The 15,767-nt window shown below is 40.9% G+C and overlaps 1 protein-coding gene across 2 annotated transcripts in view; it reads right to left on the reverse strand.

The window, feature by feature from the left end:
- FBXL5 (F-box and leucine rich repeat protein 5) overlaps window positions 1–8,449 on the reverse strand; it is a 40,622-nt gene extending 32,173 nt beyond the window's left edge. Inside the window, exons 1-2 of one of the 2 annotated variants that reach the window (XM_032494348.1) lie at window positions 8,224–8,449; window positions 613–828 (exon numbers count right to left, since the gene is read on the reverse strand). In XM_032494348.1, coding sequence (XP_032350239.1) covers window positions 613–828; window positions 8,224–8,307 — 300 coding nt within the window. In that variant the 5' untranslated portion in view covers window positions 8,308–8,449. The remainder of the gene's footprint in view (window positions 1–612; window positions 829–8,223) is intronic. The other variant, XM_032494340.1, reaches the window with a different exon arrangement.
- Window positions 8,450–15,767: the final 7,318 nt, after the last annotated feature.

Below are 15,767 nucleotides of genomic sequence, written 5' to 3' on the forward strand. Positions count from 1 at the left end.
ATTAAAATTTCAACTTAGAACAACACCTTTAAGATTTGGGGAGTAGCATTCATGATTAAATTTTGTATAGAGTAACAAAGAGGTAACTGATAAAGATTCTCATCAAAACTCAGTGAGGCTCCACTGAGTCTTTCTGTCAAGTAGGCCCTAACCTTGAGCTCTGTCCTTGGCCCACTTGGTCCAGTTTTAGCAAAAAATCATCCTAACCAGTCTATCAACCTCCCCAAACTCGTCATCTGATAACCCTCAGTATCTACCTGCTCTGAGTATCTTACCACCTTGGTCTGCCTTCCACAAGAGGCAGCAAGTCAGTCTTGCAAGAATCTCCCAGCCTTGATGCTTCCTATTAGCAAGTTTCCTGACCCTCACCCTGCTTTCTGGCTATAAATCCCCACTTGTCCTTGTTATATTCACAGTTAAGCCCATCTCTCTCTGCAAAACCCCACTGCAGTAATCCCTTTAATAAAGTCTTCCCTGCCGTCTTTAACAAGTATCAGAGTAATTTTTCTTTCTTTAACATAACATCATTTACTAGAAAATGCTAACAAGTTTTGCCAATGACATATCAGAAGATAGCAAAAGTTCTGATAAATACTTATTCATGCAACTCACCTTAACATTCTTCAAACCCTTTTCAAAGAGGCTAAGCATCTCAGAGAGTTTATTGTCAGAATGCACATTATAAATGGTCTGGCTGCGTTGCTGAAGCAAACCAATAATGTATTCGTTTTCAATCTGCTCATGCATTTTGAACTCCTTAAAAGTAGCATACAGAGACTGCAGAAGAGCACGGAAATCGTTGTTGTTGGAGAAGTTGGTTTTAGAAAGCTGAATAAAAATTTAAAAAGAAAGGCATAATAAGTACATGTAAATATGCACCAGTAAGAAATATTCAAATGCATTCCTATTTAGTTTTGTATATAGCAAAATATCTCCCTTACAATTGGTTAAAGTAGGGAAGGAAATTCATAAACTAAGAAGTTATGATGGTATAATAAAAAGGGCCCCAGGCCAGGAATGCTGGTTTGAATTCTGAAGGAAGGAACATATGCACCAACAAATAGCATGGTTTCTTTATATAAAAGGGATTAAACCAGACTCCATCAAAAATCTAAAATTCCATTATCTGTATTCTAAATATAGACACTCCATAGAGTTGTAGGTAAACATTAAAAGAGTTATGTTAGGATAATGTGATGTGCTTTTTCCTCTGTTTAAAATGTACTTTATGCTACTACACTATTTTTACAATGTAAAAAATTCAGAAACATTCTATTATAGTTTGTTTAAATATTAATATCAAGATGCATCTGATCTGTTCAGAAAATAATTATAAAACATTGAGCTATTAGAATATTACTAGATAATTTCAGGGGAGTAATTTTTTTTTTTAAAGAAAACCAGGATAAACACTTGGCAGTTTATATAAGGAGTCGTGTACTTTTTTGGTGTGGAAGCACTGCAACAGTACAACGTGAAACCTGGCACATCAGGCCATGAGACAGCAAACGCACCTGAAGGAAAGACAAAACTCAACGAAAATATAAAGAAATACATACAGTGTCATCTTCCTTAATTCTACTATTCAACAAGAGAAAATGACTATTCTGATGTAACTTTTACTTTTTACATTTAATGTCAAATAAAATTCTCATGTTTAAAGCATACATATTATCAAGAAGCTCGATTCAAGTTGAAGTTCAAAGTAAACCCAAACCTTCCAATTACCTCCACTGCCACATTAAATCTACCTTCTATTATGTCAATTCCAGTTTCAAAATTCATTTTAAGAGGGAAAATCTGATTAGGTTAAAAAACAAGAGACAGTAAATGGAGGAGAAGCTACTAACACCAACTTCCTAGACTGCTCTGCAAAGTCTGATCTAGGATTTCTAAAATGAAGCAGAGTCTAACCTGTCTTAACTGCCTGTCTGTTCCAGGTAGGAATAGTAGGCTCGTGACAAAGTATCAAAAAGACAAACTCCAAAAGCAAAACTATTCTACTACATATAATAGTATATAATACATAATATATGATAGATAAGCATTTTCTGTATAAGGCAGTATGGATTAGGTATTAAGAGTTATTTATAGAAAGCCAGACCTAGAGCCAAATTCTCTAAGGTTAGGTTCCAGTCCTAGTATTTATTTAGCTGTGTAACCCTGGGTAAGTTACTTTTCTCCCTAAATGTCTTAGTTTCTTCTTGGTGTTAAATGGGAATAACACCACTGGTACTTCACATGGCTGCTGTGAGATTAAAATGAATTGGTGTTTAATAAATATTAGCTATCATTATTTTGAAAATTAGTCATTCATTTTTATAAATTAATGCATTTTTTTACTCCATTCAACTATTTAATGAGCAGCTATTATGAGCCAGGCACTGTTTCTGGTACTTGGTATACTTCTGTGAACAAAACAGACATCTCTGCCTTTATGGAGCTCACATTCTAGTGACTGGAGACAGGACAATGAATAGGAACCACAGTAAGTAAATTATCTAGAATAGGGATTGGCAACTTTTTCTGTAAAGGGCCAGATACTAAGTATTTTACGTTTTGTGGGGCATACTGTCTGTAGCAACTATTTAATTCAGCTGTTGTAGCACAAAAGTAGTCATATGAATGAGTATAAATGAAATTTTATTTAAAATTTTAATTTCATATAATTTTCACATGTCATAATATATTATTGTTTTGATTTTTTTCAAACTACTTAAAAATGTAAAAAATAGTCTTAGCTCCTGAGCCACACAAAAACAACGACAAGACAGATTTGGTTAAACCGATGCTGCAAATGTTATCTTAAGAAATGCCACACAAAAATCACAACAAAATTCCCTAGTGGCTCATCTCAGGAAATACTATTATGTGTCATTTTATTTAAAAAAAAAATAAAAATAAGTCTTAGTGGAAATAAAAGATAGATTTTGAAAGTATTAATAATAGCTATAAAATTTTTAAAAACAAAAGCATGGCAAAAAAGTAAATAATGCTCTCAGTGAGTTATGGAAAATAACATCTTAAAAGACATGTAAGAAGTTTTATAAATATTCTCACCGGACTATTAGAAAATCTTTCAGATTTAATAACAAGTTAAGGCAAAGACCAGGTTCATGCTACAGACTGAGAACCAAATTAGACAGACAAAAGGACTCTATGTTATACACAGAGTCAACCCGGCAGAGTGGTTAAAAATGCTGACTTTGGAGCCAGACTGCTGGGGTGTGAATCCATCTCTGCCAGCAAGTCACTAAGTTACTCTGTACCTCACTCAGCTTCTTATCTGTAAAATAAGACTAATAAAACTACTTCATAAAGTTCTTGTGATGATTGAATAAATTAATATGTTTAAAGAACACAGAACGTAACCTATATAAGTCTACTTAGGCTTTTCTGTTATTTCTATATCTAGCCCAAATAAAACTATCACTAGAAGTCCTTACCCTACTCAGTTTTTCTCCAGTTCAACAACTGTTTTTAACTAGGTACCTAAAGTCAGTAAATTTAGCAGTGAAAAGAATAACCTGAGCATATACAATTTAACTTTTAAAAAAATCTGTTCATATGAATCGTTTTTTTTTAATTGTTTGTCTCTTAATTGTTGCCACTGTAGACGTGCTACTGACATCTTAGTGGGTGAATGGCAGGGATCCGCTAAACACCCTAAAATGCACGGGACAGCCCTCACAGCAAAGAGTCATCTGGCCCAAAATGTCAACAGTGCTGCAGTTGAGAAATGCTGCTCTAAAGAAGTGTTTTTTCAAGCATGTTTAACCATGACCTTTAGTATGAAATACAGCACAACCCAGACACATACACATCACAACACTTCTAACAAATTTCAGGAAACAGTATTTCCCTCCCTAATCCATGATGTATTCTATTATTTACTTTTCCATTTCACTTTTAATGCTATTTCTGACCCATAAAATTAATTCCATGACCCACAAATAGGCAATAAAGCACACTTTGAAAAATATTGTTCTACAGTAGGATATAAAAGTTCCTAAGTGACCTATAAGCTTGTATCCTCTGATGCCTGGCTAATTCAACAAAGAACCTATGTACAACAGGAAACGTATACTCAAAAACAGTAACATGCTACTTCCTATATTTTAAAAGAATCTGTAAACTGACTTTCTGTCTCAGACATTCTGCAACTTAAAATCATACCTACAGCATGGCTTCAAACTGATTTGAAAAGTTATGTGTCACTTGAAGACTAAATATTAAGTTCAAAAACAGACAGGAAAAAACATAACAAAAATTCAACTACTATTACCACAAACAAGTTTTTATTTTTTTGTCTTCTCAGCCAGTGCTTTCATTTCATCAAGGGAGATTTACACTCAATGAAGAAAACCTTAAAACTGATATGCTCAAACTAGCTTTAATTTACAGACAGAAAAAACCATGATCCACAGGTGAAATGTTTTGCATAAAATCATACAGCTAGTAATAAGCAGCAGAACCATTAACGTAATGCAAAAAACAGGAGCTTCAGAAAGAGAAAAAATCCTAAAGATTAAAATTCAGGCTCCCCTAATTACTAGGTGAGTGAGTTAGGTAAGTTAGTTAACCACTAAGTCTGTCTCCTCTGTAAATCAGAGATAATACTTGCCACACAGCACTCTTGTGAGGATTAAAAGAAATAAATAAGCACGTAGTAAGAACTCATTAAATTCCCTTTCCCTTCCTCTCCTAGCTCTCAATTCAGCATTCTCTCCAATAAATCAACTCTCTCAATGCTAGTCAATAACAGTTTTTACAGGTATGCAAAGAAACAGGAAAACTAAATGAATTCTTCATAAACCTATATTCATTCAATTTTTTGAAAATAATCTATTCAAATTATTCTCAGCCTATTTCCTCTCTAGGGTTTTGGTCATAAATGTTCTATTTTTATAAAATGGTAAAGCAGGTGGCACTGTTAATATTCTTACCTGAAAAACTTGGGCACTCGATAAAGCCTCCAGCCCTTGAACTCTGTATAAGTGGTTTATGTATAAGTCTGGGAATCTCTGTACTAAGCACATCCTTAAAACCACCACCTACTTTGTTTCGAGAAATGAGTTCAAACACACTGTTAAGACTACTTCTGACGCTTTAACGTAGATCTGACCACGTACTTCCCTTCGCTCCCACCATACGGCATTTAGATTTCCATCCTAGCACAAATGTTAAAATTGTAAACTCCTTAAGAATAGGAACGACATTTCACACCACCAATACAAGCTACTACAGCGCCAACTGACAGGAGAAACTCCACACTCACTAGCAGAATGTTAAGTTTTGAGGATTTGAGGAAAAACTGAGGAATTGAAATAAGCTGGAAAAAGGATGTCATCCAATGTAAATATTCCCTAAAAACCATCCCAAGTTGGAAGGTCAGTGAACAACAGATTGTCAACAAGAAAAATTCTGTCAGAAACTACTCTGGTTTCATACAAAGAAAATTAAGCTAGGAATCATGATCCTGACGTGGGGTGCCATCCGGGTCCAGCACTGCTTATGTCAACTTGGTCTAGCTAACCAAGGCCTACAAATACCCAGCTATAAAGCAGAAATACCCCTGCCTTTACCTACCTCAAAGGACTGTTGTCTGAAAACTCTTTCCATAAAACGTTTTATAAATGTAAGGGGGAATCCATGAGCAAACTATTAAATTAGGTATTATATAGCATATTTAAAATGGCCTACAACTTCAGAATAAATTATTCTTAGTAAACTAATCGTAGCACGAAGCACGTAAATAACTGAATTGATGCTAATAAATGGATGTTTCTAAAATATATTGTACTTGAAAAAGTCAATACTGGAAATAAAACTGACATCTTTATAATAACTGGGCATTCAGAGTCAACATTTAGAACATAGTGAAATAACACATTTTGTAAAGTTTTACTACATGCTGCTTGGGTTCAGTATCTATTGTCTGTACAACCAAAAGATGACAAAGGCAAAAACTAAGATGACCAATGAATAAAAACAAATAGTCCTTTAAGACAATTCAGCCATCATGAAATACGTTTTTTCCCCACTATCTCCCAAAGGCTGTCCCAGGAGAGATTTCCACCAACTATTAGTATCAGGAAGAAATCTGGATATAGAATTCCTATGCAGTTTTTTTTTTCCCTAACTCACCTTGGCCTCTGATTCACAGTTCAGAAAACTGGACTTTTAATCTTGATAAACATACACAACAATCTCATTTACTACATCTAATTAATTCAAATTATGTGATAATTTTAGCTTAGGTTATGGCAAACTGAAAATGCTTTCTTAGTTATTTCAAGAGCAGACATTTAACTCCTGAAAAGAAACTTATTTGACTCAGATGTTGTTTTTAAAAATGGCACTGTATTTTCAAAATATGATCTAACATTTTCAATCACCAGGTAATGGCACACACAATTAGTACCTGACTTCTTCAAATTTTTTAAATAGGGCTGGTCAGGCTAGCGTGTAACTAAGTCAAGTTATGATTCTTAACTATTTTGGGAGAATCAAGTCACAATCGTTTGGAAATCTACTGAAAGTCACAGACCCCCTAGAAAAACGTACACAGGCACCAAAATTTTCCTAACAATTTTGGGTGATCCTTGGACTACCTCTCTGAACTGAAGAAAGGACCTCGGATTCTATTACTCCTCTTTAACTTTCCCTTCTCAATTTGAGAAAGTAAAACACCTTCCCATTTTTTTCCTGCAATTTTTCTCCTGCAATTAAAACATATTATCAGAATAACTAAGTCCAAAAGCCAGAACAGATGAAAATGCTATATAGTAAGTGAAGTCAAAAATCCAGAGTTACACGGCTTACCCATTTGTTGTTTCTCCCTTTTGGCCGCACACTGGACTAACCTGGGGAGCTTTAAATTACACTGGATGCCTGGGTCCCTCCCTCAGAGGCCCTGATTTTAACAGCTTTCGGATGACTCTCATGAGCAAAGTTGAGAACCACTGTCCTAGACTGCCCTGGTATTTAAACCTATATCTGAACCGGGTGTTTTTAATCTTCAAAATGGAGACAGGGAAAAGACGGTTGTGGGTGCTTGTTAAGTGTGGCCTAGCACTGAAGACTTTGGGCATCCTCCAACCCAGACCTCACTGGGCTGCAAGTACATCTCTTTTCTCTCAACAGTGATTCTCCTTAATGCTATGTAATTTCTGAAAGTTCACCAAAGTTGATTTCTATGCTTAATAAAGAGTACTTTGTTTTTCGCTTGGTTCACTTCTACATGAAACAGAATTGCCCAAAGTTCTCAGGATATCCGTATATGGACTTCCCCCAACATAAATTTTTGACAGAAATGTTTTTAAATCATTAGCAAAAAGGCCCTAAACTAAGGCCCTAAACTATCTCCACAAAAGTGCTTTTTCAGCTTATGCTGCGCCAATTAAGGGTGCAAAAAGGTTCTCGCAGTTAAACCAACTTTTTCGGAGGCCCCTTTCATTGGAGTCCAGTAAAGAATTCCAACAGAGAAGAGCTGCGTTGTAACAAAATCTACATCGAGTAAAGGCTCCAGACAATACAATTTGCAAAGAAAAGATAATCGCAAATGAAGAGTGAGGGTTCTCAAGAGACCTGAGTTTTTTTCCCAAATCAAACCAGTGAAAAAGCTGGGGCGTAAAATAGGCAGAGAGCAGTTAGGAGAAGCTGCCTGTTGGGCCAGGCAGCAAGCCAGAGGTTTAGAAGGATGGATGGGTGTGAGTACAGACTCGGGGAGCCCCAAAACAGGCCAGGGGGAGGGCGGGGGCAGTGCTGATGCAGGAGGCGGGGGCAACTGTAAAAACGACCTGCCCCAAGCGGAAAGGAAGCCACCGAGGTGACCGGCCCGGGGTCCCCGAAGGCCGGTGGGGTGTGGAGGAGCCCCTCTCCTCTGGGGGCAGAGGCGTGGGGAGGCCTGGGGCGGGAGGCCGGGCGGGGCCGCGGGGAGCCCGCCCGAGGGCGGCGGGCTGCCAGGCCCTTGGCCAGTAGGACGCCACCGGGAAGGGGCCGCGCCGCGAGCCCCGAGGGCACGTCCAAAGCCGCCCGCCCGGCGGGGACGCGGGCTCCCGGGGAAGGTGCGGAGGAGCGAGCGCGGAGCTGACAGCTGCGCAGGCAGCAATTCGCGCGGCGCGGCCCCCGGGGGCTGCGGGCGCGGCGCAGGCCCTGCCGCCCAGGGACCCGGCTCGCTCCTCCCCGCTGTCCGGAGCCAGAGGCCCCGCACACCGTTACCTTGTCGCAGTAGAGCCCCACCAGCTGCTTCATCCGCCAGTGTGGGGCGGTGAAGACATCCACTTCTTCGGGGAACGGCGCCATCGCCACTGCCTCCGCCTCAGCAGCAGCGGCCGCCGCCTCTCCATAGACACCCTCGCCGCGGGGCAGAGGCGGCGCGCCCCCCTGCGCATGCGCCCGCCCCGTCGGCGCGCGCGCCCGGGCTGCCGGACCAGCCCGGACGCGGGGGCGCGCGAGCCGCCGCCATGCGGTCCCCACGGCCCACGTGACCGGCGCGCGGCAGAGGCTTGCGCTTTCACCTCCCACATCCAGTTTTCTCGTTCCTCGTCCTCCTCATGCGCCGGAAAAAGAAGCCAGTTCTTTTCCCTGTTTGCTTCCTTGTTATGTTTCACAACATAAAACATTATCCGCGGGGAGGGGGTGTCGTTTTAGGGGCGCTGTCAGCGTGTCTCGCGGCCGCTACGCCAACCAGGCCTTGAAGCCGAGGCGGCCGAGAGCGCTGCCTGAGCGCCGCCGCAGGCCGGGCTTCCCTGTTCGCCTGGGCGACTTCGCCGTGGGTCCCCCCGAGCCGCTTTCGCCTCCCAGCCATTCTCCGTGCCAGAGGTGGACGCGGGCCCGAGCGCCGACCTCCTCGCCCGCTGGTCAGGCGCCCCGGCGACTGTGGGAACCAGGACTGGGCGATCCAAGAGCTTGCAACGCGCAGGGAACACGGGGACGCGTGACAGGACCAGACAATGGCGGCCCCCGGGCTCGGGGCGGGCGCGGAGCCTGGTGCTGAGGGCTGGGCGGGAACCACGCATCTCCTCGCGGGCGGGCGAGGGGGAAGGGCCGCGTGGAATTCTGGAGACTCCAAGGAGGGGAAGATGGCTCCTGGGGATGGGTAGGCGGGAAAAATGTACCCCCAGCACAGGGACGCCGGGTCAGGAGTCTCAGAAAGGCCGTAGGTGCTGGGGAGGATGAGTAATCACAGAAAAATAGTGCGGGAAAAGAACCTCGGTACACAACCCTCCATTTTAAGCCGAGCAGACTTAAACAAGGTCACTGCCAAGAGAAAGGTTAGTGTGTCTCTTCCTCACAGGTCATCTGGTCCCTGCCCCAGCCTCCAGACACCTAGGAAGATACTGTTATGGGCTCTGATGATCTGGATCAAGCCTGGACTGGTTGGTTGGAGGATTAATGGACACACAGAAATGAGAGAGAACAGGGAAGACTGAGAACCCGGGAAGGGTTATATTATTTGCTTAATAACGATAAACTCCAGAGGAGCAAAAACCATATAGATTCTGTTCACCCCTTATATCCCTAATATCTATCACATTTCCATGAAAACATAGAGGTTCAATAAATTTTCAGTGATGGAGTAGGAGGTAAGAAGAACGCACTGGTATATTTCTAATCTTACTATGTGCCATTTATTGGCAGCTGTATGAGCAGCGTTTAAAAGCACAGATTGGAGATGAAGTTGGACTCCTGGTTTGCCAGACACTACATGTATGACCTCGTGCAAGCTTCGTGACTTCTCTGTGCCTCAGTTTCCTCATACATAAAATGGGGTTAATACTTCTAGGAACTAAGTGCTTGTGTCCCCCCTAAAATTCATATGTTGAAACCTTACCCCCCCATGTGATGTTATTAGGAGGTTGGCCTTTGGGAGATCATTAGGATCATGAGGTCATGAAAGTAAAACCCTAATAATGGATTGGTGCCTTTATAAGAATCCCAAAAGAATGTGCCTCCCTTCCACTCTTTCCCATGTGAGGACATAAGGAGAAATCAACAGTCTGGCCCTCACCATGCTGACACTCTGATCTTGGACTTCTAACCTCTACGACCATGACAAATACATTTCAGCTGTTTATAAGCCACCTAGTCTATGGTGTTTTGTTTTAAGTCTGAGTGAAGGCCAATACCTACTTCACAGGATTGTTACAAGGATTAAGATAGTTCATACATTTGGATTATTTATAATAGTACCTAGCACCTAGTGAGTACTGTCTGTAAACTGTCATTATTAAATAACTCTGTGAGGTCGTCCTGTAGGAGAATCAAGTCTTAAAGGCATTCTGGTAATTGCCTGGCATCCCACAAATTAGTGAGTAATCAGGCCATATGAATCTAGGTCTGGTAACACCCTCCCAGGTGCAGTGTTAGTTGTGTGGGATTCAGATGATGGTTTATACACAGTCTGCCCTAGAAACAGGAATAATAGTATTCCTGTTAAGTACTAGAATAGAGATAAAATTTTGATATGTGTCTTTCTCTCTCATCCTCTTTCCCTTTTTCCTTTATTTTTAAACTGCTGTTTCACTGTGGCTTTGCCTCTATAACTTTAAATATCCCCCAGAGGATGTTTCCTTGTTTCCCCTCTATTTCTTTACTTCATTCTGATCTGCCACTCCAGCTGTCTTGGAATGGCGATCTAGACCTCAGAACCAGCTATACAGAGCAATGAGCTCCAAGAGAACATGCACATCGTTTTAGCCTCAGTGGTTGAACAATGCCTATCATACTTAAACTTAGCACTCAGTATTTGTTGAAAAAAGAAAGAAGGAATAAGGGGGGAGGGCATAGCTCAGTGGTAAAATGCATGCTTAGCATGCATGAGGTCCTGGATTCAATCCCCAGTACCCCCGTGAAAATAAGTAAATAAATAAACCTAATTACCTCCCCCCAAAATAAATTTTTAAGTAAAAAAAAAAAAGAAGGAATTAAGGACATTCGTGGCATTCTGTAATTTCCTCATTTTAACTAACTTTTAATACACCATGTTTTATTTCCCAATAGCTATTTGTGTCCATGTCGTTCACCAGTGTCCCTTAAGTAGATGTTTAACAACAACAACAACAAAAACTCCATCCACACACAGTTTCACTGTGACCAAGAATTTGAAACTGTGTGGTCAGCTGAACAGTAGTAACAGCCACTTTGGACTCTGGCCATTTCAGGGAATTTGAGATGACAAAATGATAGGAATAAAGTAATAAAAAAAAAAAAGTCCTGGGGGTCATTCTTCCCTTCAGAAGAAGCTATTAACGTTTGCTCCATATACTGAGGAAGGTAATAATTAATCACCTGATCTATCCAGAATAAGTGATTGATTTACATTAAACTTTAGCCCCAGAAAGGCGACACTGATGGGTGTAGTATCGTCTTTATGGGTGCCCGCAACTACAGCAGGTGAGGAGCTGTTACCAAGGCCAAGGTTGTCATTTTAATCGTGCCTTTATGATTTCTTCTGGTGTATAACAGCAAAGGAATTCTGACAGACATCTAGCTGTGGGTAACAAGGAGACTGGTTAAGGCATACGAACAGAACAGTGAAAAATCCACATTGCATAGTGCCTGGTGGGCCGGCAATTCCTTCTTTCCTGCTCTCATTCTCTGTGAAAAACAGCGTGCTAGCAGGGTAGAAACAAAATGCCAGATCATTCCCTGGGGATCTAAATATATGATGACACTAGGCCTCTTTACTGGTATCTCCCAACCCTAGTTTTGAGGGCCGTGGAAAGTGGTATTGGTCAGGGAAAGTCAGTTCCGAGACATTTATATTTAACTCTCTTTAGCTGAGTACGTGACAGCTCTTCTCCCTGTCATTGTTAGCTGTGAAAGCAAGCAGTGAAAAGATGTTGCTATCCCCAACAGCTGGTGTCCCGGTCCTGACTCAGTACCAGAGCTGATCCTTACCGTCAGCCAAAACAGCCAATCAGCAAGTGCAGCGGCAGGCTAGGTGGATTTAGGAGTAAAGCTTTTAGCAGGGATGATGGCCTTATTAAAAGAAAAGATAGCCGCTGAACTGAAATTTGATGCCAGATGCTACGTTTCTTTTTTTATTTTCCTTTCGGATACTTTATACCCACATGGACCTAAGAAAATGAAATATATATAGGCCTGCATTTTGCCCCATACTTTTTACTTTCTTTCTTTTAATTTAAACAATGAATTCTACTTCCCCATTGGTTTTTACTATATAATTATAGAAGCGTCGCTGTGTGTGTTAGTTTGCTGGGGCTGTCATAACAAAATATCACAGACGTAAAGAACAAGATCTCATTTCTCACAGTTCTGGAAGTCCAACACCAAGGTGTCAGCAGATTTGATTTCTTCTAACGCCTCTCTTCTTGGCTTACAGATGGCCACCTTCTTGCAGTGTCCTCACATGGCCTTTTCTCTGTGCCTGTGTGTGTCTGGTGTCTATGTCCTAATCTCCTTTTGGGATAAGGACACCAGTAAGACTGTATTAAGGTCCACCCTAACCACCTCATTTAACTTAATCACATCTTTAAAGATCCCATCTCCAAATACAGTCACATTCTCATATACTAAGGGTTAGGCCTTCAACGTATGAATTTGAACAGAACACAATTCAGGCCATAACACTATGGAAAGAAAAGCTTGTAACAAAAGATACAATAAAATATTTTGCACGCTGGGACAAAATTAATTGGAAACAACTAGATGTCCCTCACTAGGCTGCTGGATATTAGACAAATAAATTATAGTACATTCATTCAATGGACAAATATGCATCTGTTTAAAGATGTAAGATAGATCTATGCTTGCTGATATGGAATGAAACCAACATTTTCTAAGCTAAAAAAAATAATGTAGAGAACACTGGTTAAATATATTCTCCTTTGTGTTAAAAAAAAAAGAAAGAAAAGATATAGTGTATGTTTCTAGAATAACACAGCAGAAATTAGTGACCAGGGGTTCTAGGATGGGAAACAGTTAAATGCCTCTTAAATACATATCTTTTGGCACAGTTCTAGTATTTTACTATGTTCACCTATTGCTCTTACAGTTATAAAAATTTGTTAATGATAATGCATTTTAAAAGAATTTAGGCAATAACTTTTAAGACTTTAAAAATGCTAAAATGACTGTATATAATCAGTAGCAAGAGTGTTAATTGCAAGTAGAGCCATTTTATGTTTATTCCAAAACTGTATTCTGCCTTGTGCATCTGCTCTGCCTCTGTGCTCTCTGCTGCACTGCTCCACTGCTCTTGGGTCCACATCCATTTTTCCAGTGGGACCAGAAGCATCTTTAAGGGTAGGGACAGTGTTCTGAATGCCCTTGGGGAAATGGGTATGATATAAAGTTAACCAAAAAAAAAAAAATGGGACCAAAATTGCAGTACAGTATAATCCACACCAAATTTATAAAAATGCACAAAAAGGGTTGGAGATAAATGACACAAAGTCTTAGTAAGTCTCCTCTTAGTGACAAAAATTATAGTGATTCCTCCCTCCTTTATATTTTTCTATTCTTTCCAGTGTTTTGAATGAGCATATTTTACTTTTAATGTCAGAGTACGAAAATGAATATATTACAAACAATCTGATGGCAACTATATTTTATAGCTACATTTACAAGGGGCTAAAAGTAAATATATCAAAATATTGATGGTGGCTGTCTTTTGGTGGTGGGACTGTGGCTGCTTTGGGGGAAAGGGAAGCTACTTTTTTCTTTAAATTTTAACAAAATTTTTTCCTAAATTTTGTATTTGAAAAATAAAGTTAGGCTTTTTTTTTTTTTTAAGATTTCAGTTTAATCAACAGCAGCCGCTATTACAGCCGTAATTCCAGAGCTATGTCCAGTCTCTCAGAAGCCCCACCCGACTGCACAGTTACATAATGAGAGTCCTAGGTGCTTCCTGTACCTGTACCTAGAGACCTTTGCCCTCATCTCCTGCCACGTGGTCCCATCCTTCTGACATGGGGCTTTCCCAGCTTGTCCCTAGGAAGCCTCCAGTGAGTTCTCGCTGGGTTTCATTCCTTACACCACCAAGCCCCTATGGCACTTCCTGCAGGACACACACACAGGAACCTCTTCACCTCGGCGAGGCCTCTCTAGCCAGCCAACAGTGCGGCCAGATCTTTTTAAAGTCCAAATAGTTGCTAGGAAGTTGGGAGGGGTTCTGCCACATGGGGTATTCTCCTGTTCGGTGGCTCTTTGTGCTCACAGTGAATCTCAGTGTCTGTTCCCAGAACTTCAAGTTTGCATTTTTGGAGCACATTCCTGACTTAAAGATTAAGGCATCAGGTTGGAACACAGGTACTACTTACTGTGCCCTTTTTTTTCAAGGTGTGGAGCTCTCTCCCCTAGAGGTGGTGACTCATTGATGCCTCATGCATAAGATAAAGAAATGCTTGGACTTGTGGGTAGGATAACAGAAGAGCTGATAAGAGAAAGAGGCATAAAAGAAAAAGGGACAGATATGACAGAAATAAAAAGACAAGGAACAGCACAGTCTGGGAAGGATTAAAGGAAAGGAAAAAGATACAGGTAGAAGTAGACAGAAGAAAACAATAATTAAGATGTGTTGATGTCTTACCAGGCACTGTAAATGCTTGACATGAGTTATATGTAATCCTCACAATAGCTACATGTGGGAGGTTTTACTATTCTTCCTACCTGATGGGAAAAGAAAAATAATGTTTAGAATTATTGACTTGCCCAAGATCACAAAGCTAGTCAGTGGAAAATCAGGGATATAAATCTGTCTTCCTCATCCTAGAACATGTACTTAACCTTACATTAAAAGACGGTTCTCTGTCATCAGTTTATCTCAGCAAACTAAATGCATAATATGTGTTATTAACCTCTGAAAAGGAGCCAGAGGTGACAAAGAAGAGTGTAGGCTATACCACAAACTACGTAAGTGTCCAAATAGAGAGGAGTTCAGTCCCCTAGATTACCTTTTGAAAAGAAGTAGTTTAGATAATGCTAAGACCACAGTTTGCGCCATTAGAAATATGGAGCTATGATGTGCGTAGTGGTCCATGTTTTGTGGGAGCCCATGATTGGGTTAACAAATTGTAACAGACCCCAGCCGCTTGTCTCCTTAAAGAAGAGCAAATGTGCTTAGTAACTGCCTTGCTTGCATAGTTGAGGTTTTAGATAGCACTCTGCTTGTTACAAAGCAACAACCCAGGCCCTCGGCTATAAACGCTGGGCGTGCCTGCTGTTAGATAGTCTTCTATCCCCAAAACAAGGAAGTGGCTGGTCTGGTGGTCTGCTTTAACATAGCTCTAAGAATGTATCTTGTTCCCTTCTTCTCATGACTTCCCTAGGGATAAACTGTAGGCCCCCAAAGGAGTCTTGGGCTGGAATGGTAAACAAGTTATAAAAAGCTGCAAACTCAGAGGTGAGAAGGCTGGTTAGCCAATGATGGGTAAGATCCCCAGAGGGGGGCAACCTAAGACAGGCACAGCCGCCTGAGTCCAAGAAAAACGTTGTTAAGCAGCTGCTTCTCATACATTCCGCCCTGATAAACTGTAAGACTCACTGGTGCCAACACGAACATGATTTACCAAAACATAAAGGGTCTTCTGACCTTGAGCCAGACTCTACAATCTCGATCCTACCCTGTCTTTCCCTAAATTCTTGCATTCCATCACACAACTGTTAGTAATTTCTCCTTTGATTGTACACAGTAAATGTGGGAGCATTTGAGAGGTTCGTGAAGTTGGCTCCCAACTCCCTCTCGCTCTCTTGACTTTTTCCACAGAATCTCGAGTAATTCATTCCATCTCGGTGGG

The sequence above is a fragment of the Camelus ferus genome, chromosome 2, assembly GCF_009834535.1.
Source record: "Camelus ferus isolate YT-003-E chromosome 2, BCGSAC_Cfer_1.0, whole genome shotgun sequence".
Classification (NCBI taxonomy): Eukaryota; Metazoa; Chordata; class Mammalia; order Artiodactyla; family Camelidae; genus Camelus; species Camelus ferus.